Source organism: Nannobrachium achirus (genome assembly GCF_963921795.1).
Source record: "Nannobrachium achirus genome assembly, chromosome: 24".
Classification (NCBI taxonomy): domain Eukaryota; kingdom Metazoa; phylum Chordata; class Actinopteri; order Myctophiformes; family Myctophidae; genus Nannobrachium; species Nannobrachium achirus.
Genome location: NC_137831.1, coordinates 41,870,317 through 41,894,055, shown reverse-complemented (window position 1 = coordinate 41,894,055; position 23,739 = coordinate 41,870,317). Strand labels below are relative to the sequence as shown.

The following is a 23,739-nucleotide window of genomic DNA, read 5'->3' as shown; positions in this document are numbered from 1 at the left end:
TAGAAACGGGGGGAAAAAAATTTACTTCTTAAAATAAATGTATCATGCCTGTTGCTAAGGTATGGCAACATGACAAGACGACACCAGTCATGTTGCCATACCTTAGCTTTTTCTGAACTGACGCCACTGCTTGCAATACCCATAGGTTTTGAATTCACTCTTTGTTAGCCTTCTGGTTGGTCCCTGACTGACCATCCAGAAGGCTCTATCTGCCTTGTCCCGCCCTGGTTCTGCCTTTCTTATGTTGAATTTGCTGAAACATCATTTTTGGAGAAATAAAAACATTTAAAAACATTCTGAGTCACTATACTGCCACTGAGCAGCTCCATTTTACTGAAACCAAGTTTGAAATTAGAATTGAACACACAGAATAACAATACGAAGCAACCAAATTACAATGGTAGTGGGTGGAGTGTCCCACCAAATGTCCCACCAAGACATAGCAACCAATGGGTGTGAAGAGGGGTGGGACAACGGGTGGGACTTGACAAAGGGTGAATTGCTGCTCTATCAGTACGGTAGTTCCCAAATGGTGTGCCATATGAGAAGTCCTGGTGCAAGATGGGATTTTCTGACAACCACATTGACTGTACACAAAGCTATACATTATGTTTTAGATTCAGTTTCAGTACTTACATTTCCTAATCTACCGGTATACCTAACCTGGTGTCCCTATATTGGGCATGTCATTATGGGTGAAATGTTACAATTCTAACACAAACAATCCTGCTCCTTGAGCCTTGAGTTTTGACTAGGGTTGGGACAATATGAAAATTTCATATCACGATTATTGTGACAAAAGAAATCGATGTTCAAAAGAAATCGAAATTTACGATGTTATCGCAATAATCAAAATCCATTATCCTTGGGCTGAACATTTGCCAAGGAATAGCAAATCTACAAGCTCACAACGAGTCGCAACGCGTTGTGAGGTCTGCACTGGGCACAACACTTTTTGAAAACCACTGCTCTACGTAGTAAAGTTTATTGACACCCTACTAACACACACACTATACCTTTTGCCCTCGTTCTCCTCTACCTCCTCCACCGAATCCACCAGATCCGGTGCTGGAACCAGACTCTCCCTTGGGTCCCGCGAGGCCTGCGTCCCCTCGACTGCCCTTCTCCCCTCTGTCACCCTTCTCACCTCTACTTGCGGGACCTGGAGGAGAGTCAAAGGTCAAAGTGAGGGTTAACACACACACACACACACACACACACACACACACACACACACACACACACACACACACACACACACACACACACACACACACACACACACACACACACACCTTCTGTGACATAAAATCGCAAAGATCACTTTGTCCCAGTAGTGAAACAGAGAGATGTCAAGTTTATCTTTTGGTTATTTTAGCACAGTGACCTTTAACCCATTTAGACCTGAGGCCGATTCTAAAAATGCCTTCTACCTAAGTTTTCTGAAGAACGTAAAAAAGAGATTACATTTTTAAAAAACTGCGTAGAGTGTGGGAAAATATAGCCCTGCAAGTCAAATGACGTCATGATGGCGTTATGATAACGTCCTCCGGTGACTCCGGTGACATTGAGAACCAGGCCAGATCACAGCCCATATGGGGATGATCTTGACGTCGTTACCAGGACGTCATATGGACTTATGGATTATTATTGTTATTGTTTGTAATGTCAGTTGAAATATGAGCATGCAAGGTTATATTCTGGGACATATCTGACTAGTTATGATATTTATTTGGCCTCGATCGGACCCTCTCTGATTAATCCAGGACGTCCGTTTTCGTGGGCAGGATTTATGTTGGTTGAAATCAGGTGATATTCTAGGCCAGATCTGACTAGTCATGGTTTGACTTGATCTGGCCCCAATCAAGACGTCACTGATTGGTCCAGGTCCTGACCGTGCTTGCTGGGAGGCTACAGTACAATACAGCAAGTGCCTTGGGAAACAACAGTTCTGAGACAAGTGTGGAGTTCTCTTCGGGTTTGAGTAAAATGGTGACGGCCCCTTTGCAGGGGCGTCAATTGGGTATGGCAGGGGTATGCAGCTGCCATACCCTGGGTCCAGGGAGGAGAATAAAAGTTACTTTTAAATATAAATCCATGAATGTCTCTTTGTCTATCTGTGCTGGTTATGTTGTTAAATTACATTAAAATAACTAAAAATGCAAAATGTAACAAAATGGGCACTTTAACAAGGTATTATAATTATATTCTCCACACTTTCATTCTCCCCATCTTGACAAAATGGTATATTCCCAGGTTCTGCAGGTCAGCTGCACAGGTGCAATTCATTATTGTTAATTGTGGCACGTTTACTATTTTATTCCAAGTTTAGCTGCACTTGAACAAACCGTAGAAACGGGGGGAAAATAGAATGTACTTCTTAAAATAAATGTATCATGCCTGTTGCTAAGGTATGGCAACATGACGCGTGAAGCACCAGTCATGTTGCCATACCTTATCTTTTTCGGAACTGACGCCACTGCCCCTTTGACTCACATCAAAAAACACTACTTTTGAATTTTAATCACACTGTACTACCACTAAAGTAGCCTGAGAATGTCAGACGTTTATCATGAACAGGCTACACGCAATCTTGGACCTAAGTACAAATATCGGACACCACTTTTGCATTTTAATTTAGCTACATTTAAATCACACTGTACTGGCTGACACATTTATACTTTTAAGGCTACAATGTGGTTTAAGTGTAGAGAAATTAAAATACTATATTTTTTATGTTCTTTCTCATGAGTGATGCTACAGCGTCCTAAGCCAATGAACCCGATGAGAACTCCACGCTCACGTTCCCCAGCCATGTGGCCCAGAGGTCAAGAGCCTATATCCTGTTTCCATAGCATGAGGCAACAATGCAACCAACCAATAGAAACAAGGTTCTAATGCACATTCTAAGATGCATTAAAAGATGGCTTTCTTGTTGTCAAACACGTATTTGCCAGATGAGAGTCTGAGGATCTTTAACATGTTTTTTTTCCTCTACTAATAAATGTTTTAATTTAATATCGTTGTTGTCGGGTGAAAACCTTGTATGTCCAAAACCGTTCGTTTTGCATTTATCATTTTAAAAATGATTTAAACTAGTGAAAACAGCCGATCTACCACGAGGCGTTGTGTGCTTGTAGATCGGCTGCTACTTTTGTGCGACAGCACTGTACGATGAAGCAGAGCTTTACTTTGCGAAAGAACTTACACATTTGAAACTTGGAGATACAAGGTTTTCACCCGACAATGACGATATATAAGAGAGAAGAAGGGCTTGCAATTCATGTTTAACACTCCAAAGACTTTTTCAAAACAGCACGTACAAAGCAATGTTTCGACCTTCCAGTCTTCTTCAGGTTAATTTCGAATATAGACATTGTTCACTCGTCTCTTGGTTTGTAGCATATGAGCCCTGAAACATCCCACAAAACAAAATGTACCAAATATTGCTTATACTGCAGCATATATGACATAGAATTATTAGATAGCTTTACTCTTTAGTGATATCTCACTTTTCTTTGCTGTCTTTTAAGGTACTTTGTAAATTAAATTCACATAGACTTGACTTTATTAGTAGAAGTAATGTAGTACTCTGTCCACTAGATGGCGATATAGCATAATAATGCCAATACCACAGTAATCCCTGTCATGCATAGCATTGTCTGATCATTTTTTATTTATTTTTTTCAGATTTGTTTTTGGGCTTTTTGCCTTTATTGGATAGGACAGTTGTAGACTGACAGGAAATGGGGGAGAGACAGGGAGTGACATGCGGCAAAGGTCGCCCGGATCGGGAATCGAACCGGCGACGCCGACAGGCATTGATGCCGAACTGGCAATGCCTAAATGGTATGCGCCTGGTCCACTAGGCCACCAGGCGCCCCTGTCTGATCATTTCTTTCTCATATAATGTTGCAAATGTATTTGTTGTTACAGTCCCTTTGAGACTGTAACAGTGATTTAGGGCTGTACAGATTAATGTGATTTGATCCCGGCCCTTTCTTCCATGAATGGACAAGCTTTTGCGCAGGATTGCCGCATTTGAACCACTCAATCCATTTTTGAGGCTTTGTTTTCCCATTGACCCATGTTTGTAGTCCACTGGGGGTGACCCATGTTTGGGGGGGGTTGACAAGAACGGTCAGCCTAGCTGTCTACAGTTGACACAAATACAACACAGACCCATGTCTTCCTCAGTGCCTTTCACTGGATACAGGAAAGCTGCATGTACCAGCCTGCACAGAGAAGCTTGTAAGACCTTGTTATAATCTCGCATGAATGTCTTAAATGAGAGAAGTGATGAAAGAAACTATCCTTGTTTTAAGAAGCTTTCATTCATTCATTCATCAGTCAATATGTACGACATATTGACTGATGGGCCTTTTTTTTTTAGATTATTTTTGAGGGGGTAGAGACAGGACATTGCAATGCTGCTAAAGTCATGAGTTGTTCGATTGAACCCTAAAAGATGAATAATAGAGATTACAACCCAGTTACATCGTAGAGATTGTTGTACATTTAAATGGGACATTCTACTTTTGGTAGGCCTACTTTAAAGGAGTAGGTCACCCCCATAAGGAATTTTTTTCTATTGGTTAGTCACGCCATGGAGACTTGAGTTCAATCCGGTGCCATTCATTTGGGTCCCCATCCAGAATCAATGGGGGTAAATTTACTATAATTATTTATTTATTTTTGTGTTAGGAATGCGACAACTACAACAAAATATTATTGAACTCAAGACTCCATGGCATGGCTAATCAATAGAAAAACAGTAATTTTGGGGGTGAACTACTCCTTTAAGTACATTTTAATGGCAATATGTTTGTACTTTTATTCAAGTAAATGTTGAATTCCGGACTTTTACTTGTAACACAGTATTTCTACATTGCAGTATTGATACGTTTAAAACATTTGAGTACTTTTTCCACCACTGTCCAATAGCACCCATAAGAGGGCTCAAAGTCTCATCCAGTTCCAGTCTCGCTTCCAGTCTCCACTTGAGGGCGCAAGAGAGCTTCAGGTCCATATCACTTGTAAGCTTACTGACTACTAACTTTATGTGTAGGCCTTTAAGATGGCCTACAGTATTTGACTGTAATTCTAGGAAGAGGTTTTGTTGGCTGCTATATATCATTTATCAATGGTTCAGGGAGCCCCTGGTGTCCTTGAGGGGGTTCCAGGGGGTCTCCAGCTAAATGATTAATAGCAGAGTAGGAACAAAAGGGACCCTTAGAGGTTTCACACATGGAGTTAAATTAGCACTGAGAATTCTACAGTGTGGATTGGGGTCCCAGAGATTGTCAGTAGATTGTATCAAACGGGGGTCCATAGAAAACTGGGAGTCCTTGATAATACTGTAAAAGGGTTGAGAATGACTGCCATATGTAAAAGACTGTTGAGGTTGTATGCACACTCAATACCCTGAAGAAGACTTGTCATGAAACATAGATTTATTTAATGAATCCTTCTTGAATCGTGGCTGCGAGTGTGCGTAGGGCTGTCACAATTATTACATAATTCTCTAATCGCAATTATTTGACATAATCGCAATTTTTTGGGGATAATCGCCATAATCGTTTACATGTTGAAAAATGTCCAAACATTCAAAACATAGTGGAAATAGCCAATCGCGACGTGTTGTGAGCTTGTAGATCGGCTATTTCCACTATCAATGTTCTTTTTAAAGTGTAGCTGTCAAATATGTCCTTCATTTCTTTGTATATTTAGGTTATGTGTCATATCTGCCATGTGCAACTTCAAAGCCTACAAGCCAAACAGATATGTAATTGTCAACGACAAAAACACAATTAAATTGTTAATTGCAATTATTTGAGAGACAATTAATCGTCATGTAAAATGACAGTGACAGCCCCAAGTGTGCGACCCCCTTCCTTCATATTTAGACATTTCCTTTCGAAAGCTTTCGACCACCATGAACGTTGAGCTAAATCTGCCCATATTTACTCTAAGTGCAGCCGACTAAATCCATGTAAAGATAAACTACACACGACCGCCGCGAGTGATTTAGTGCTCATACCTGAGCCTGCTGAGACTCTGGAGCCCTTTGATGATGTCAGGCTGGGCTCTGGCACCGGCTGAACTCGAGACGGAGGGGTGGTCTGTGGGACGGAAATACAGAGGAGCAGAGTTAGATAGATAGTTAGTCTCAGGGCACCCCATGAATATTTGTGTAATCCGAGGCACCCCTACATTATAATTTTCACGAGTCCCAGCACCTTATATTTATAGAATATTGTCGTTTTCGGGTGGAAACCTTGTATGTCCAAAACCGTTTCGCATTTATCATCTAAAAATGTACTAAACTAGTGAAAACAGCAGATCTACAACGCCTCGCATCACAAGGCGTTGTGTGCTTGTAGATCGGCTGTTTTCACTAGTTTTGTGCGACGGTCTTGTATGATGAAGCAGGGCTTTACTTTACCAAAAGACACAGTTGAAACTTGGAAATATGAGGTTTCTGCCCAACAGTGACGATATTTTGGTGATTATGTTGCAAGGAAAACGTTGAGATAATAGCCATTTTGGTTAGAACTGACTGAAAATAACTTTGTACTTCAAGTTTAAAATGATAAATATTTGTTCAAGTGTCCAAATAAATTCCAAGTATTATCAAATGATCTCGCGGCACCCCTGGACTGCCGTCACGGCACCCCAGGGTTCCTCGTCACCCACTTTGAAAACCCCTGAGATAGAGGGGTGGTCTGTAGGACATAAATACAAAGGAGCAGAGTTAGATAGAGGGGTTGTCTGTGGCAGGGGTTTTCAAAGTGGGTGGCGGGGCACCCTGGGGTGCCGCGACGGCAAGATAATTTGATAATATTTGGAATTCATGTGGACACTTGAAAAATATTTAGTATCATCTTAAACTTCAAGTACAACGTTATTTTCAGTCAGTTCTAACCAAAATGGCTATTATCTCAACGTTTTCCTCGCAACATAATCACTGTCGGACAGAAACCTTGTATCTCCAAGTTTGAAATGTGTATGTGTTTTGGTAAAACAAGGCCCTGCTTCATCATACAAGACTGTCGCACAAAACTAGTGAAAACAGCCGATCTACAAGCACACAACGCCTCCCATCGCGAGGCGTTGTGTGCCTGTAGATCTGCTGTTTTCACTAGTTTAGTACATGTTATAGTATAGATGATAAATACAAAATGAACGGTTTCTGTCGGGTGACAATGACGATATGCTATAAATATAAGGTGCTGGGAGTGGAAAATTATAATGTAGGGGTGCCTCGGATTAAAAAAATATTCATGGGGTGCCCTGAGAGTTTGGGAACCCCTGGTCTGTGGGACAGAAATACAGAGGAGCAGAGTTAGATAGAAGAGTGTAGGGCTGTCACGATCATGACATTTTACATGACGATTAATTGTCACTCAAATAATTGCGATTAATGATTTAATTGTGTTTTTGTTGTTGACAATTACATTTCTTTTTGGCTTTTAGGCTTTGAAGTCGCACATGGTAAATATGACACATAACCTAATATACAAAGAAATTACTGACATATTTGACAACTTTATAGTTAAAAAAGAACAGTGGAAATAGCCGATCTACAAGCTCACAACGCGTCGCATCGTTGTGAGCTTGTAGATCGTCTATTTCCACAATTTTTTACTTAAAAAAAAAATATATAAACATTTTTCAACATGGAAACGATTATGACGATTATGAAAGATAATCGCGATTATGTCAAATAATTGCGATTAGACAATTATGTAATGATTGTGACAGCCCTAGTAGGGTGGTCTGTGGGACGGAAATACAGAGGAGCAGAGTGGAACAAGACAAACGAGATGAGAGACCAGAACATGGACAGATCAGAGGAGAACAAGACAAGACAAGACAAGACAAGACAAGACAAGACAAGACAAGACAAGACAAGACAAGACAAGACAAGACAAGACAAGACAAGACAAGACAAGACAAGACAAGACAAGACAAGACATGAAAACCATAGAGGTGGAGACTACAGCTGAGGATGTGTTTCTGCCCACGTTTGTTTTTGGTGTTTTCAGCACCCACTGGTGGACAGATCTGTGGACAGAGTGACAGACAGAGAGACGGTAATATAAAGACAGACCTTCACTCTGGGACTAGTCTGTCTTCTGTCCCCATCTCCACTCCCAAAATCGCCTGATCCCTGAGAGAGAGAATGGGGAGATGTGTCAGCCATTTTTTATTTATTTTCTATCCCACGATTTTGTAACCCATTTTTCACCCAGTGCCAAAAATTGCCCAAGCTGTAATCCTGGCCGCTACTCTCCCTCTGCCAACCTGGGGAGAGCCCTGCATGTGTTTTGTGGGGGTACCGGGGGTACCCAAAGACCTTAGGCTCTGGGGCATCTACATCTTGAGGCGATACAGATGGGACACAGAAACAGAAGTTGGTAGGCCAATCAGACTCTTTTCGTACGCAGTTTCTAAGAACAGCTGGAACTGGATGGAAACATGCCAATAAAGCTCTGCTGAACTGAACTGATAAGTCCCGGAACAGACGCACTGTGATTGGCCAGTATTCATTTTGACTCCGCACGTCCGGGCGTCCAGCCTCCAGTTGTTACAGGTCGCTCCAATGAACTGCAGCGGTGGCTGAGGTATCTACCTTTTTATATCTATGAGGGTACCTACCCTAGGGAACACGGGGAGAACATGCAAACTCCACACAGAAAGACCCTTTTGCCAACCCCACCGAGGGTATGGGCACTGTGATTATAGGGATGTCACAATATGACATTTTACATGACAATTAATTGTCACTCAAATAATTGCGATTAACGATTTAAATGTGTTTTTGTCGTTGATAATTACATTTCTGTTTGGCTTTCAGGCTTTGAAGTTATACTGAAGTGATACTTAAAAAATGGCAGATACTTATACTTAAAAAATAACATCGTGGAAATAGCCGATCTACAAGCTCACAACGCGTCGCGATGCGACGCGTTGTGAGCTTGCAGATCGGCTATTTCCACTATTTCTGAACATTTTTGTAAATGTATGAACATTTTTAAACATTCACGATTATGACAAAATATTTGTGATTATGTAAAATATTTGTGATTATGTAAAATAATTGCGATTAGACGATTATGTAATGTTTGTGACAGCACTAACTGTGATGTCGCAGAGAAGAGAACACGCCCCCCAGCGCCCACAGCGTCCCCCGGCGGGAATCGAACCCGGGCAGGGGTTCAGGCGAGCTACAGTACAATGCCAAATTCAATTTCACACCATGTCTGGAAGTCTCTACGTTCTGAGGGAGTGGTGTGGATCCATGCATTATTGTCTATGGCGATTAGCGATTTGCTGCGACAGTCGGCAAAGAGTGGCGCGTGAAATATTTGAGGAAAGTTCTTTTTCATTTACAACACGGGAAATACTCACAGCATCAGGGTCGTCCTCGTCGTCGCAGAGGCGCTCCGCGGCCTGAGGGTTCCCCACCACTTTCAACATGGCGATGGCACCCTGCACGTGCACACACACACACACACACGCACACACACACACAAACACACAAACACATACACTATAGTGGCGTTTCCATAAAGCTACTTTTTGCGCATTAACGGCTTATTCGCAAAATGTTTTTATGGAAACACTTCAAAATGCGAATAAACATTCATTATCCGCAAAAAAGATTATCCGCTTGGAGGAGGAGGATTTTGAGGCTTAATCGAATAAACTAAATGCGCATAAGTGAATGAAAACGGGTCAGACAATAAATGCGAATAATATATGACGTTCTGGTCCATATCGTCCTCCTATAACACTTTCCCCCGCCGCTTGATTAACGTCCATTGCATAGCGTTAGCCTACAAAACAAACCGGTTGTTAAACACGGAGTGACCCTTCGTCATCACACCGTGTTGCACAGGCCTGTGCTCCCGCCGGCCGTACTTTCTCCGCGGCGGTGCGTTGCGACTGGCTCTGGGTCGGGATGCGTGTGCAGCGAGTCACAGCAGTGCCCTCACGTCTCTTGGTCTGAAAAGTTCAGCCCCATCCCAGCTCTGTGCACTGTGTGCAAGCCCGCGGGAAGTGTTTACAGCAGGTCGGTCAGACGGACCCAGGCAGGATCTCCCAAGAATCGCATTTCACCAGTTTAATGGAAACGGGCTAAATTCGCTTTGTCTTAAAGCGCATTTCTGATAATTCGCTTCCCTAATTCGAATAAGTTTATGGAAACGCCACTATTGACTGTGAGCAGGGGCGTCACAAGGGGGGAAAAAAGTGGGACTCAGTTACTAGGGCCCAAGGTGGAGGGGCCTTAATTATTTTACACTTTAGCTATTGAAAAATAGCAGATCTACAAGCTCACAGCGCGGCACCGAGTGCCGCGCTGCGAGCTTGTAGATCTGCTGTTTTTGAAAAGTCGTGAAAATGTGTGCAAATCTTTGAATACAGCATTTATTTTTAAGCGAACATTTGTAACTCAAATTTTGCTTCTGGGGGGGTCCCTGGAAGTAAATATTTTGAGATGGGAGTCTGTGCCAAATACATATAATTTTGGGGGTCCTTCAATTGAAAATGTTTGAACACCACTGACATAGAAACATCAGTTTTTTTCAAAAAACCTTAGAAGGATTTGAAATATTCAAAGACAAGATTTTTCAGAAATAGCAGATCTACAAGCTCGCAGTGCGGTGCTCGCAGTGCGGCACTCGGTGCCGCGCTGCGAGCTTGTATATCTGCTATTTTCCAATAGTTAAAGCATAAAATGTGAGAGAATCCTTGTGCCCACAAGCCAGGGCCCAGAATTTGGCGGTACACCCCTGAGCTCTTCCATTGTGAATGACAAAACTTGTGTCTGTTATTCCACAGCTTGCAATCAATCAGGTCACAACACGAATCCTCCATGAATCTCCTGAGAGGTGGAAAATGCGAGCGTGGCAGACACATGACTCATCATAGCATTCACAGTCCACAGTATTATCCTCAGTGTTATCGAAAAAAACATCCGTACATTCTCAGAGTTAAATGAAATGGAAAGAGACGCATTTGACATCATCGGGCATACACAGAGACAGTTTTTTTTTCATGGTTTGGTTCTGGAGTCAACTATGAGAGGGTCTTTGTGTGTGTTCATCAACCAGTGCTGATTTCGTCGACTAAAACTACGACGATAGAAAAAAAAGTCATTTTGGGGTGAACTACTCCTTTAGTGGTTCTGACCCCCAAAATAATCATATTTTAACTGGGGACCCCCCTTATCCTACAAACACTAAGAGCCGAGGCATTACATTTTGTATAACACGGTTCTATTGTGAAGCATTGTGAAGCATGCTCACAACACCTCGCGTTGCGAGGCGTTGTGAGCATGTAGATCGGCTATTTTAACAATTTCTGCCTCTAATATTTGACAATTTGACCAATATTTAATTTGTTATTTTAGAGGTATTAAAAAGTCCCCAAAATGGTTACTTTAGTAATTTGCCCTTTATACACATAAACTTAATGCTGGTTTGTTTACTGTTGAGTGAAAAAACAATGTTGCACATTAAGTTAATCATCTGGAGACCCCCCAAAATATTGTGGGGACCCCCCTGGGGGTCCTGACCTACAGGTTGAGAACCACTGCTTTAAGCCACAGACCCCCATAAATAAGGGTGTACTGTACTGTATACCCTCAGAGGTCCAAACGGACCGTTAAGGGTCTATTTGGTTCCATTTGTACACTGTCAGAGTTCCAAAACTGTAATGGTCCATTTGGTTCCTAACTATCCATAGCTGGGGGACCCCCAGTTGGAACCACCACAAGGACACAGACCCCAGGTGTTCCCAACCACTGCTGTTTAAAGATGGTAAAATAAAAAGATAAAAGAAAAGATCATCAAAATTAACCTAAATAGTTTTGATATCTCAAATGAATCTATTATCATGATTATTCGTATTTGGTTGGAACCCAATATCCCACCCACCAGCGATTAAGTCAGGCCTGGTTTGCAGATGTAAAGGCGTGGGAAATGTTTTTTGCGTAAGCCCCATAATTTGTGTTGTTTTCCAGAGACGAGGGAGGATCAAAAAATCTAACAAATAAAAAGATCAAGATATGATATCTACTGTACATGTTCCCTATTGAGCTTGGCACATTTCCTGGGGCAAGCTGCCCAGATCACACATGTCACACAGGTCTTCTTATTTTTTCACTCTCAAAAAGCGCCTGCAGTGTAGTGCATTTGAAACTACAGTGCGGTGCACATCATGGGGTGATCACTGCTTTGCCTCCTGTGAATTGTTTTATTTAAATTTTTGTTTATTTTCTGTTTATTTCGTTGCTGAGTGAGCGAGATGAAAAAACATGGGTGAAATGTGCCAATCTCAACAGGAAACATCGGTATATACGCATACTATAGCATAAGACCAATAGTATGTACAAGGGCATTCGCGAATAGTGATTTTTAGTATTCAAATTATTCAATCTCAAAGTGTTCGGATAGTCGAATATTCGACAGGACTGGCCGAACTGTCAAATATTAAGTAAGCAAGAGGCGAACATTGTGAAAATAGCCGATTTACATGCTCACAACGGCTATTTTCACAATATTTATCTGCGGAAGCGAGTCACATTAAATGTAATATTCCAAGTGCTTGTCAGGGTGGGGGTCCCCAGTTCAGATATGTTTATTTTTTTGGGGGTCACGGCCTAAAAAGGTTTGAGAACCCCTGGTATAGAGCATTAACAAATTCATCCACCAGGGGCATTGACAACTCATTCTTATGACTTCCTAGCCAAGCTTTATAAACTATATATTTTTTAAAGAGGAAACAAACAAACCAACAAAAAAAAAAGTGAATATTCGACTTCGGTGAACAACGTCGAATAGTGACTTTGATATTCGAATATTCAAATATTTGGTCAATGCCCTAGTATGTACATGAGGTTAAGCATGAGGTGTGAAAGTGGTAGCACATTGGTATAGGTCCACATACTGACAGGTATGTGCATGTAAATGAGGTGCAAAACATTTCACACGGGGCAGAAACTTTATAGGGGTGAGCGGGGGGAGTGCAAACCCATTGGGAGACATTCATTGGAAACTACAGGCCACAAGAAATATTGAAGGATTTTAACCCATTTAGAACGGGTACACATTATAGTGTAATATTATTTTATGCTTTAACTATTGAAAAATAGCAGATATACAAGCTCACAGCGCGGCACCGAGTGCCGTGCTGCGAGCTTGTAGATCTGCTATTTTTGAAATTTTTTGAAAATTAGAATATTGACCCGATTCTATAAGTGTCTTTTGAATCCTTCTAAGGTTTTTTGAAAAAACCTGTGTTTCCATGTCAGCAATCTGGCCAGCTAGCCATCGTCAAAGAAAAGGTCCTTTTCACTTAACTGGAGCTCAGTTAGTCTGTTCTTGAGAGACTACTATGTCAGTGGTTCTCAAACCTTTTCATGTGAAGGAACCCCAAAATTATATTTATTTGGCCACGGACCCCCATCTCAAAATATTTAGTTCCAAGGACCAGAAGCAAAATTTGAGTTACAAACGTTTGCTTTAAAAAATACATATATTCAAAGATTTGCACACATTTTCACAACTTTTTCAAAAATAGCAGATCTACAAGCTCGCAGCTGTGAGCTTGTATATCTGCTATTTTTCAATAGTTAAAGCATTCGATAATTCTAGGCCTAATTACCGCCAGTCTTCTTTTGTCGCTTCAAGGTTCATGTGACCATCACATGTGGTCAGCTGGGTCACTGATTGGGCACAAGGCCGGGGGTCAAGAGGTGAAAGGTGATGACATAGGTTTACAGGGGATCGGAGGAGGATTAAGTCTGTCTTTCTTGTTAGCACTGACCCAGACACTTACGATGCCACCAGGGACATGCTGGGCCCCTGATTCAGCCCGGGAAAAAGAGTTGGAGAGGCCCTCATTGCGTGCTATAGAGGGTATGCGCGTGACATCACTGTTGCTGGAAGTTATGTGGGAACACGCCTACTGAGTGGCAAAACACTAATTTCTGCCATTGACAGCCCATACATCCAAACAGAAAAGTCCTATCTGATTGTATTAAACAAAGTTAACTCACCAACATTGCGGCTGTACTGAAAGCTTGAATTATCCTCTTTCTATCTGCAAAGTTTTTGTTTCATAAAAATCCACCATAGGCATGTTATGAGCTACTTTCTGTCAAGACAATCTGTGCAGGTTTTTATTTTTCCAAGTGTCAGCGTTTGGAAGTGCTCGTTTTCAGCAACACAACATTCTGCTGCCTCCTGCATTATGTGACATTTAGAAACAGGTGGTATGCAGGGCTGTTGAGTGATTTGCAACAAGCACTTCTAAACTCCAATGCTCCACGCTGCTCAATGTTTTGCCACTCAGTCTAGATTAGGGGGGAAGGTCCCAGTGGACGTGCATACCCTCTATAGAGAGAGATCTCTCTCTATAGCGCTGCTGCTACTCAAAGATTTGCCATTTCAGATCATGACAATTCATGACTACCGGGAGCTCCGCCCCCACCTTTCCCTCCACGTTACTGTCGCTATGTCCGTCAAGCTTTGAAGTCCGACAGCCCCCACTCAGTCATTAACACTGTCAGCACAATGGAGGAGAATGTCACACACAGACACACTGCATGTCGCGTTTTGGACCCAAAGCCTCGAAATCTCTTCCAAATTCGTCAACAAGACCTGGCATGAAATTAGAAAAATATGTAGGCCTATTAAAACAAACCAGCAGAGAATACAGAAGGAAATCTCTCTGCTGGATTCAGAGCCGTTTTACACTGACTCGGAAAGATTTAAATATGAATACACTGTATTGGCTAAATGGCTCATGACTATAACACCAACACCTTATTTGTTATGTTAAATAGCTACTGATTATCCCCCTTGGGATAATAAAGATATCTATCTATCTATATATCTATTAAGTGGCCTGCCTAACATCAGCCATAAGCATACTACCAACATCATCATCATCATCAGCACAGACTTTATTTGTTTAGATCGATTCATGCCATTATAATGATTAGTGTTATTGACCTGGGCGGAATGAGTTACTTTCATCAAGTCATATGAACTGAGAAAATATGTGTAGGCTGACTCATTTATACCAACACAAACATTGTATGTGTTTATATCAAGAAGCACCAAGGAATAGGCTACTTCATCTGACGGTGTGTTAATGTATTTATTTGATCTGTGATGATGGTGTTTAAACAGCCTATAGCGACGAATGAGGTAGGCAGTATCCTACTCTGTCTATTTCTCTTATTTCACAACAACCAGAATAAACTGCTTCAAATGTAGGCTAGGCCTACATGTTTCTTATCATGCCGATTGCTTATAAACCTAGAACATTTGATATCTCTGGCGTTAAAACGTCTCGATTCCGAAAAGTTTTAGCCGTGCGAGTCACAAAACGAGCAAGGGTGTCGTCGCAGCGCGGCACTCTCGAGTTTATATATCTGCAATTTTTCAATAGCTAAAGTATAAAATAATTAAGGCCCTTCCACCTTGGGCCTTAGTAACTCGGCCCCTCTCCCCCCTCTTGCGACGCACCTGCACAAATCCTGCTGCATGTCAGAAATACACTTTGCGTTGTTCATTATCATTCATCATTAGGCTACTTTATCAGTAGCTATTTTACATAATAAATAAGGTGTTGTAGTCATGGGTCAATGGCCTTTTAGAAATCGTCTTTTTTATATAAAAAACGGCGATCTGTGGTCCAACAGACAGGGGCTTCCTCATTCCTTTTTTCCCCAAAATATTCCTCTGCGGTTTTGTTCCATAGTTTTGTTCCATTAGCCGTGTAGGCTACTACACCTTCCTCCAACGCATGCCTTGCCCTGCCGACGGACCAGGAAGAGATTTCAAAGCTCTGGGTCCAACACTGAATTAGTATTTAATGTGTAAAATGTGTGTACAATCCGCCGTATTTCCCATTGAAGTGAATGAAGCCAATAGCGGCGCGCTGTGATTGTGGTCGGAGGCAGCTTTTGGAGGGGGCGGAGCCGGTACTCGTCAATTAAGTGACAAGCCAGTGGGCTAATTACTGTACTGAGCTATATTTCGTCGTTGTCGGGTGGAAACCTTGTATGTCCAAAACCGTTTGTTTTGTATTTATCATTTTAAAAATGATGTAAACTAGTGAAAACAGCCGATCTACAAGCACACAACGCCTCGCACCGCGAGGCGTTGTGTGCTTGTAGATCGGCTGTTTTCACTACGGCTGTTTTCACTACTTTTGTGCAATGGCCTTACTGTATATTAAATGATGAAGCAGGGCTTTGCTTTGCGAAAAAATGTACAAATTTGAAACTTGGAGATACAAGGTTTCTGCCCGACAGTGACGATTCACTTTGTTGGCCACCCAGCCCCCAAAATGGAACGAAGGCCGACATTTTATTACTAATGGCCGGCGTGGACCGGCCGGGAATGAACCGGCCTTTCGGGAGTTATCCCGCTTTTCCCAATGACCAGCACGTCCCTGGATGCCACAGGGGGAGCTTCCAAGTAGGGATTTAGTCTGAATTAGGATATAAATTAGGTTTCAACATGTGTGCAAGCTCAAGCTGTGCCGGCTCACCAAAACAAATCTACAGATGCATGAAGCTACACACACATACAGTACATGTGCGTCCACACAAAGGATTCTGCGCCAGCCTCACGCAAAAAGTTGAAAGTGTGAATGGTTGTTTTAACTTGATTGATGAGCCCTTTTTCTCATAAACTCTAGATATACTCTAGCCCTTTTAACTCATCCTGTGCCGATCCCGAACTAGTTCGGCTTTATTTCAATCCAATACAATTTTTTTTTTATTAATTCACTTACCCCGAGCTGCTTGTAGAGTCGTGGGTGGTCCTGGCTCGCTAGCCGCTAGCCAGCTAGCCATTCTACTCTGTCCGACGATATATTCCATTAAAAATGGTTTAAAATACATTTTTGAGCTCCCCAATGTTCACCCAATGTTCGGCGCCGCTTCCGATGAGTATACGAGTGTGCCGATCCCGAAGTAGTTCAGCTTTTTTTAATTAAATGAATAAAATGATAAGAGGCCTTCTGAAGCCTGGCCTGATTTTTCTAGCTACTAGCCGAAAGCTAGCAACCTCCCGGCCGGCCGTTATTTGCGAACGAAATCGCCAATCTCCGCCTAATCCAATGAAAGACCACATCTTTGAAGGCTTATATCTCTGGATTGTGTCTTTAGGGAAGCGGCGCGAGGTTTATTTACGGCGAAATCGCCCAAAAATGATCTTTTAGATGACAAAATGGGAATAGCCATTCTGTTAGCATTATCATCCGGGACCTTTCCATGACGTGCATGAACGTGAGCACGTGAGGTCCTGGAAGGTGAGGTCCTGGAAGCTAAAGCGCTCGCCTATGAGAGATACCCTGGCATTCTATGGCCCCTAGAGGGCGCTGGCACTAAATGAGTTAATTCTACCAGTCTACATACAGTATAGGCCAATAGCCATAGTGAAAACAACATTACTAGTAAGACGCCTCAGGGCGACCTCCCCCTAAAGGGCGAGGTCGCGCCACAGTGATGTGGACATCAGGGTTCTCCATAATATGGGCATAAAAGGGATTTGTTCCCCCTGGCGTCACAGAGATCTCTCTAACAGGGCATCATTAACACATGCCCCGCCATTTGCAAATACCTACGTACTTTCATATGCCATCTGTCTCCATAGACTTCCATGTAATTCATAGTGCACTGATAATGTCATGTCCATGCCTAGATCATGCACCACGTGTGTGCACATTGCTCACAGCTTTCAAACAAAAAAATCCGAATGGAAATCCGTTCAGGCATTCATGAAATAGCAGCCATTATGTTTTCCTAAAATGTAAACAAAAGATGGCTGCCATGTTTGAAAGATGGGGTTGCTATGGGGGTTAAACATGAAATTTCGAGATTGCTATCATGCCTACTAAAGTTTTTTTTTTTTTTTTTTCAAAAACGGGAAATTCTCGGGACTATCGGGCCTGGCGGGGAGGGACATGAGCATATTCTCGGGACTATCGGGCCTGGCGGGGAATGAGTTAATATTGATGACATCAGGGAACTCCATATACTGTATTATGGAGTCTCACAGCTCACACGTTACCTGGTAGCGGTCGGGGTCGGCGCCGCCCGCCTGGCCCACGAAGATGCCCGCCGCGGGGTCCAGCTCCATGTCGTCGGGCGAGCGCTCGAACCTCACCACCTGCGGCACCGAGTCGCAGCCCTGGTAGAAGGTCACCTGCAGTGTTGGGGAAGTTAAAGTTACATGTAACTGAGTTACGTAACTAAGTTACATTTTGCTGTAACTTGCTGGTAACTGAGTTACATTCATATTACTGTAACTCGTCAAGTAACTGAGATACCTTTTGGGTAATTTTTGGCTCAAGTTACAAGTTACAAGAAGTTACATGCGAAGTTATAATTTTACATTTAAGTTTTGTTAAGATTGACGATCAAATGTCCTCAACAGATCATAATTTTCTTATTTTTTTAACTTTATTAAAGGAGTAGTTCACCCCCAAAATGACTTTTTTTCTATTGATTACCCATGCCATGGAGAGTAGAGTTCAATAATATTTTTTGGTTTTTGTCACATTCCTAAGACAAAAATGTGATAACAATAAATGTACCCCCATTCGTTCCGGATGGGGACCCGTTTCGAAATCCGGAATCAATGGGGGTAAATTTACTCGAATCAAATTTGTGTCTTAGGGTGACAAAAACCAAAAAATATTATTGAACTCTACTCTCCATGGCATGGGTAATCAATAGAAAAAAAGTCATTTTGGGGGTGAACTACTCCTTTAAAGGAACACAGATGTTTACTAAAGAAAATGTCAACCTTTTTGAAACAAAACATAAAACTCAGTTGAGAGGCAAATTTCTGCTGGCATGTGACTTTTTTTGTAGGATATTATATTTTATTACTCAAGTTACTTTTTCTATGTAACTTGAAACTTTATAAGTTACATTTCTCCAGGGGTATAACTTTAACTTGATCAAGTTACTGCCATGGTGAGTTACTTGTAACTGTACAAGTTACGCTTTCAAATTAACTTCCCCAACACTGGTCACCTGGTCCTCGAAGACAGACAGCGAGAAGCGCGTCCAGGTCTCGGTGAGGCGCGGCAGGTCGAAGGCGGCCGCCTCGTACGACTCCTCCGAGTCGGGCTCGGTGTAGAAGAAGTGCAGCCGGCGGTGCGTGCCGCCGGGCGCCACGCGGCTCAGCTTGACGCCGACGTACATGAACTTCTGCGGGCCGTCGGTGATGGCGAACAGCACAGACTGGTCGTCCGTCGACGGCTTGATGTGGAAGAGCAGCGAGAAGTGGCGGTAGAACGGGTTGGGGACGTGGGCCAGCGCCGGCTGGCCGGCCGCCGCCGAGGGCCCGAAGAGGTAGGCGGCAGCGCCGCCCGGCCCGAATATCCTGGTGATTTCATTCGGCGGAGGGTCCCCGATCAACTGGAGCAGAGAGACGCCACTCTCTTCTGTAGGATGAAACAATTAAGATAGTCACGGCTTTAGAGGCACACAAACAACGGGAGAGTGTTTTTTTGCAGGTCTTTCAGTCTGAGTGTATCAAAAAAGCAACTGGGTTAAGGCCGCGGAAGCTTGTGATTGGCTGTGCGGAGTGTGCAGAGGTGCCAAAAGTCGGGGGGACGGAGATACACCGAAACCTAACCTCAGTAAAACTAATGCTGGTGAATGCTAACCTGGTGAAATGCTAACCTGACGACGCTGGTGAATGTTACACTGGTCGGACCAACAGTGCTTAACCCAGTTGCTTTTTAGATACACTCGGACTGAAAGACCTGCAAAAACACTCTCCCCACAAACAACAGAACAAGCTGTGTTTTTATTGAGTTATTCAAATCTTTAAACTCTGTTAAACTCTGTTAATATTCGCAGTCACAGCAACATGGGTAAGTGGTCAAGAAATTAAGAGTGCAAGAAAACAAAGATATTATGGATACCGATATTATGTTACAAAGTAACAGGCATAGCAAGTAAGCATATACCTAGCATCTGGGCTATCTAAATCAGGGGTTTTCAAAGTGGGTGACGGGGCACCCTGGGGTGCCGCGACAGCAGTCCAGGGGTGCCGCGAGATAACTTGATAATAATTGGAATTTATTTGGACACTATTTAGTATCATTTTAAAATTGTAGTACAAGCATATTTTCAGTCAGTTCTAACCAAAATGGCTATTATCTCAACGTTTTCCTCGCAACATAATCACTCAAATATCGTCACCGTCGGGCAGAAACCTCGTATCTCCAAGTTTCAAATGTGTCTTTTGGTAAAGCAAAGCCCTGCTTCATCATACAAGGCTGTCGCACGAAACTAGTGAAAACAGACGATCTACAAGCACACAACGCCTCGCAATGCGAGGCGTTGTGCGCTTGTAGATCTGCTGTTTTCACTAGTTTAGTACATTTTATAGTTGATAAATACAAAACTAACCGTTTTGGACATACAAGGTTTCCACCCGACAACGACAATACGCTCTAAATATCAGGTGTTGGGAGTGAAAATTATAATGTAGGGGTGCCTCGGATTAAAAGAAATATTCATGGGGTGCCCTGAGACAAAAAAGTTTGGGAACCCCTGATCTAAATGGCCAGTGAGAAGGAAGTGCACATAAGTAGTAGTCAATTAAGTCTGATTCACTGAGTCGTCCAAAATCCCTCAGGTCATAATGCGGTGGAATAATACAAACGTCTAATTCGATAGGCCAAACCACCCGTAGCCCCCTGAGGTCACAATGGTGAACCACAAGACCTCAATGGGAAAGTCCCACCGACATGTTGACCGCACATTGACCACGACTGGTTTAACTATATGCTGGGTTCCTGTTGTTTTAAGTTAGTCAAGCCTATCCCCGCGAGGATGAATTCAGTGAGCGAAGTCTCCTTCCTCGTGTAGTTGCGCGGTGGTGTGTCTCACACCAAAAATAGCCAATCTACCAGCCCACAATTCATGTTGCAATGTGTTGATGGCTTGTAGATCTGGTATTTTCTGTGCGTGACACCCACATGCAAGTAAGCGGTATAATGCCACCTCACCCAGAATGAAAAGCCAAAACAAAAAAAATAAAAAATAAACAAGACGAGGACAAATAAGTATGTCTGCTGGACCCTTTACTGTCTTATCTGCATTATTTTTCAGTAACATGATATAAATACTTAATGTTCACTCTCAACATGTAGCTCAACATGAAATGTACATTCTTCATTAAATTCCTTTTAAATTCATATTGCATTATTATGCAACATACATCACCTACGTCACTGATTCATTTACATTATTACGATTTTTACAATTCTATTCCACTCATCTCCACTCCACTCTGGCCTACTTCAAACTAATTATGATACAGTACGTATATTAAAATCCCCAATTCCCAAGACTATAAAACAATCATTCGGTGCAATAACAAGTCTCTTACTCCTATGTGCAATGCCCAAAGACAGGCAGAGTAGCAAAAATAAAGCGTGCACGCCGCGAACAGACCGTGGCGTGCATGCGGATCCTGCACGATGGACACGCATGTGCCCACGTCAAAAGGTAAGAAAATCGTGTCAGGGAAGCTTCAAAGTCGATTTATGGTGGCAGTAAATGAATTAACAAAAGAAATAACCATAAACAACACATAGCCATTTTTTCCAGGACCTTCCAGGAACCTTGATCAATTCCAAACCTTTTCCAGTACTGGAAAAATATTTTTCTAATTTCAAAATGTTTCCAGGAATTTCACGACCGTGGGAACCCTGAGGAAAACTTTAACAACATTCATGAACCAAGATTGCGAAATACTCTTAAACTTCAAGGCAAGCCTGCCAGCTGTAAATAATCAAATATACACACAATAATCAATACCGGACCTGGCCGTAACCTGTGTTAAATTATTGAATGCTCCCAAACATGAAGACAGCAGGGATACTAGTGATGAGCTTCAAATCCAATTTACTGATAAATAAAAATAGCCTGCATAATGGATAGTTTCTCACTCGTATGTTTTGACACTGACTGAGTGTGTTGTATTGTATGTACTGTATTGCACCAAGCAGCTGCAGATGCACTTGTATTAACGGGATGCACATACACTACGTTTTGAAAACTTTAAATGCCACCCTGACACAAACAACAATACGATTACAGTACCTTTTAACATTCAATTCCAAGTTTGCTTCCTGTTGCGGTGTTTGTGAATTTCAGCAGCTGAGAGGAAATAAAACTAATTAAGTGGACAACCTTGGTTTTTTTACAACAAGGTTTCATATTTTAGATTGTAATTAGAGAAAAGAAAAAGTGAGTGTTAAAGTTGTACTATGTAACTTTTTTTATAAAACAAATCTTAAAATTCTCCTAACTATTAAATCACAAAAGTTTTAGAAGATCCGCGCCGTGAATTTCAGCCTGTAAAGCCTTCTCTATATGTAAACTGAGATCCTTGCCGTGGACCGGATCTCGCGCCAAAATTGCGTCATCACACTACCGGCCAATCACAGCGAGGGTTATACAACTGCCGGCCAATCACAGCGCATCTTGAAGTGGGGTCGCTATGGCAGCCATATTTGTTGTCGCCCGTTTGTACCATCCCTTCTCTAGGTAATTTCGCCTACCAGGCAGGGTGAAGGAGTCCGTATCTCTGGAATTACTGAACGCACAGGAACAAGGGACCCCTTAAAAGATAGATCTCAGCGAGGTGGAGGCAGACGCGGGGGTCTGAAGGTACGAAAAACGGACGAAAGACGCGGACGCGACCGCGGTTTGCTATAGGGCTAATGACCACTAGTTGGGCAACTTACACAGTATGGCTTTAAAATGTTTTCTTTTGCTTTGTTCTATTGTTTTTTCGCGTTTGCCGTGCTAAAATGTGGGGCATGCGTACAAGTGGCTAAGTATGTCTTTTTAGACACAATAAGCCAGCAGTTTTTATTGCTATTTACAGTAACACTTCTAGCCCCCATAAGTCACATCCAACCATGAAAGATTGCATTGGATCTTGGGAATGGGCTTATTCTGTGTAAAATGACATATTTAGCCATTTGTACGCATGCCCCCAACCACTGAAATAAGAATCTCTAAAACAATAGAAAGAAGAAAATGAAATAATTTTAACACTCATCTTTTATATTCTTTAATTACAATCTAAAATATGAACCCTTGTTGTAAAAAAACTAAAGTTGTCCTTTAACTAGCAGCAATGCTATTCCACAGGCAATGTCTACAGTATAGGGACTAACCGAATATCAAAGCCTCACAAAAACACTATCAACTTAATGCACCCATGGGATTGTGATAGTACAAAACCAGCCCTGGCCGGACTACATACAGGACAATTGCTAGATGTTTCTACACCAGAGCAGGAATTTCAGGGAGGCCATGAAGGCCATGGCCATCTTTGCCTCTCAGTTTGGCCTTGTGCCCCACAAATCAATGGCATGACTTGAGGCCACAGTGGCCTTAATGCCCCAGCTGACTGTACCACTTTCTCCTCTGTCTCTTTCTTGTCAATATGTAGACAGTAGACACCAGTGTCTCTTTCTTGTCATAGACACCAGTGTTCTTTGTTAAGATTCTGAAATCTTAACTCCCCAGAGTCCCCATCTTTAAACCAATCCAGTGACTTTGATTGGTGCAGGGCTGAGCATGGATCAGATTGGTAAATACCATCATTTATCTATTTCACTCTATCATCCCTAGCCCTTAAATTCAACAAATTCTTCCAATGGACT

General features: G+C 42.3%; 1 protein-coding gene across 1 annotated transcript in view; it reads right to left on the bottom strand.

Moving 5' to 3' along the window:
• The window catches only part of LOC308280311 (uncharacterized protein), a gene marked incomplete at both ends in the record, with an annotated part of 93,273 nt that overhangs the window by 43,100 nt on the left and 26,434 nt on the right, over positions 1-23,739 (bottom strand). The window contains 6 exons of the mRNA XM_080720573.1: positions 1,017-1,162; positions 6,041-6,122; positions 8,114-8,173; positions 9,415-9,495; positions 18,102-18,236; positions 19,073-19,485. Of these exons, the coding sequence (XP_080576699.1) occupies positions 1,017-1,162; positions 6,041-6,122; positions 8,114-8,173; positions 9,415-9,495; positions 18,102-18,236; positions 19,073-19,485 (917 nt within the window). The remainder of the gene's footprint in view (positions 1-1,016; positions 1,163-6,040; positions 6,123-8,113; positions 8,174-9,414; positions 9,496-18,101; positions 18,237-19,072; positions 19,486-23,739) is intronic.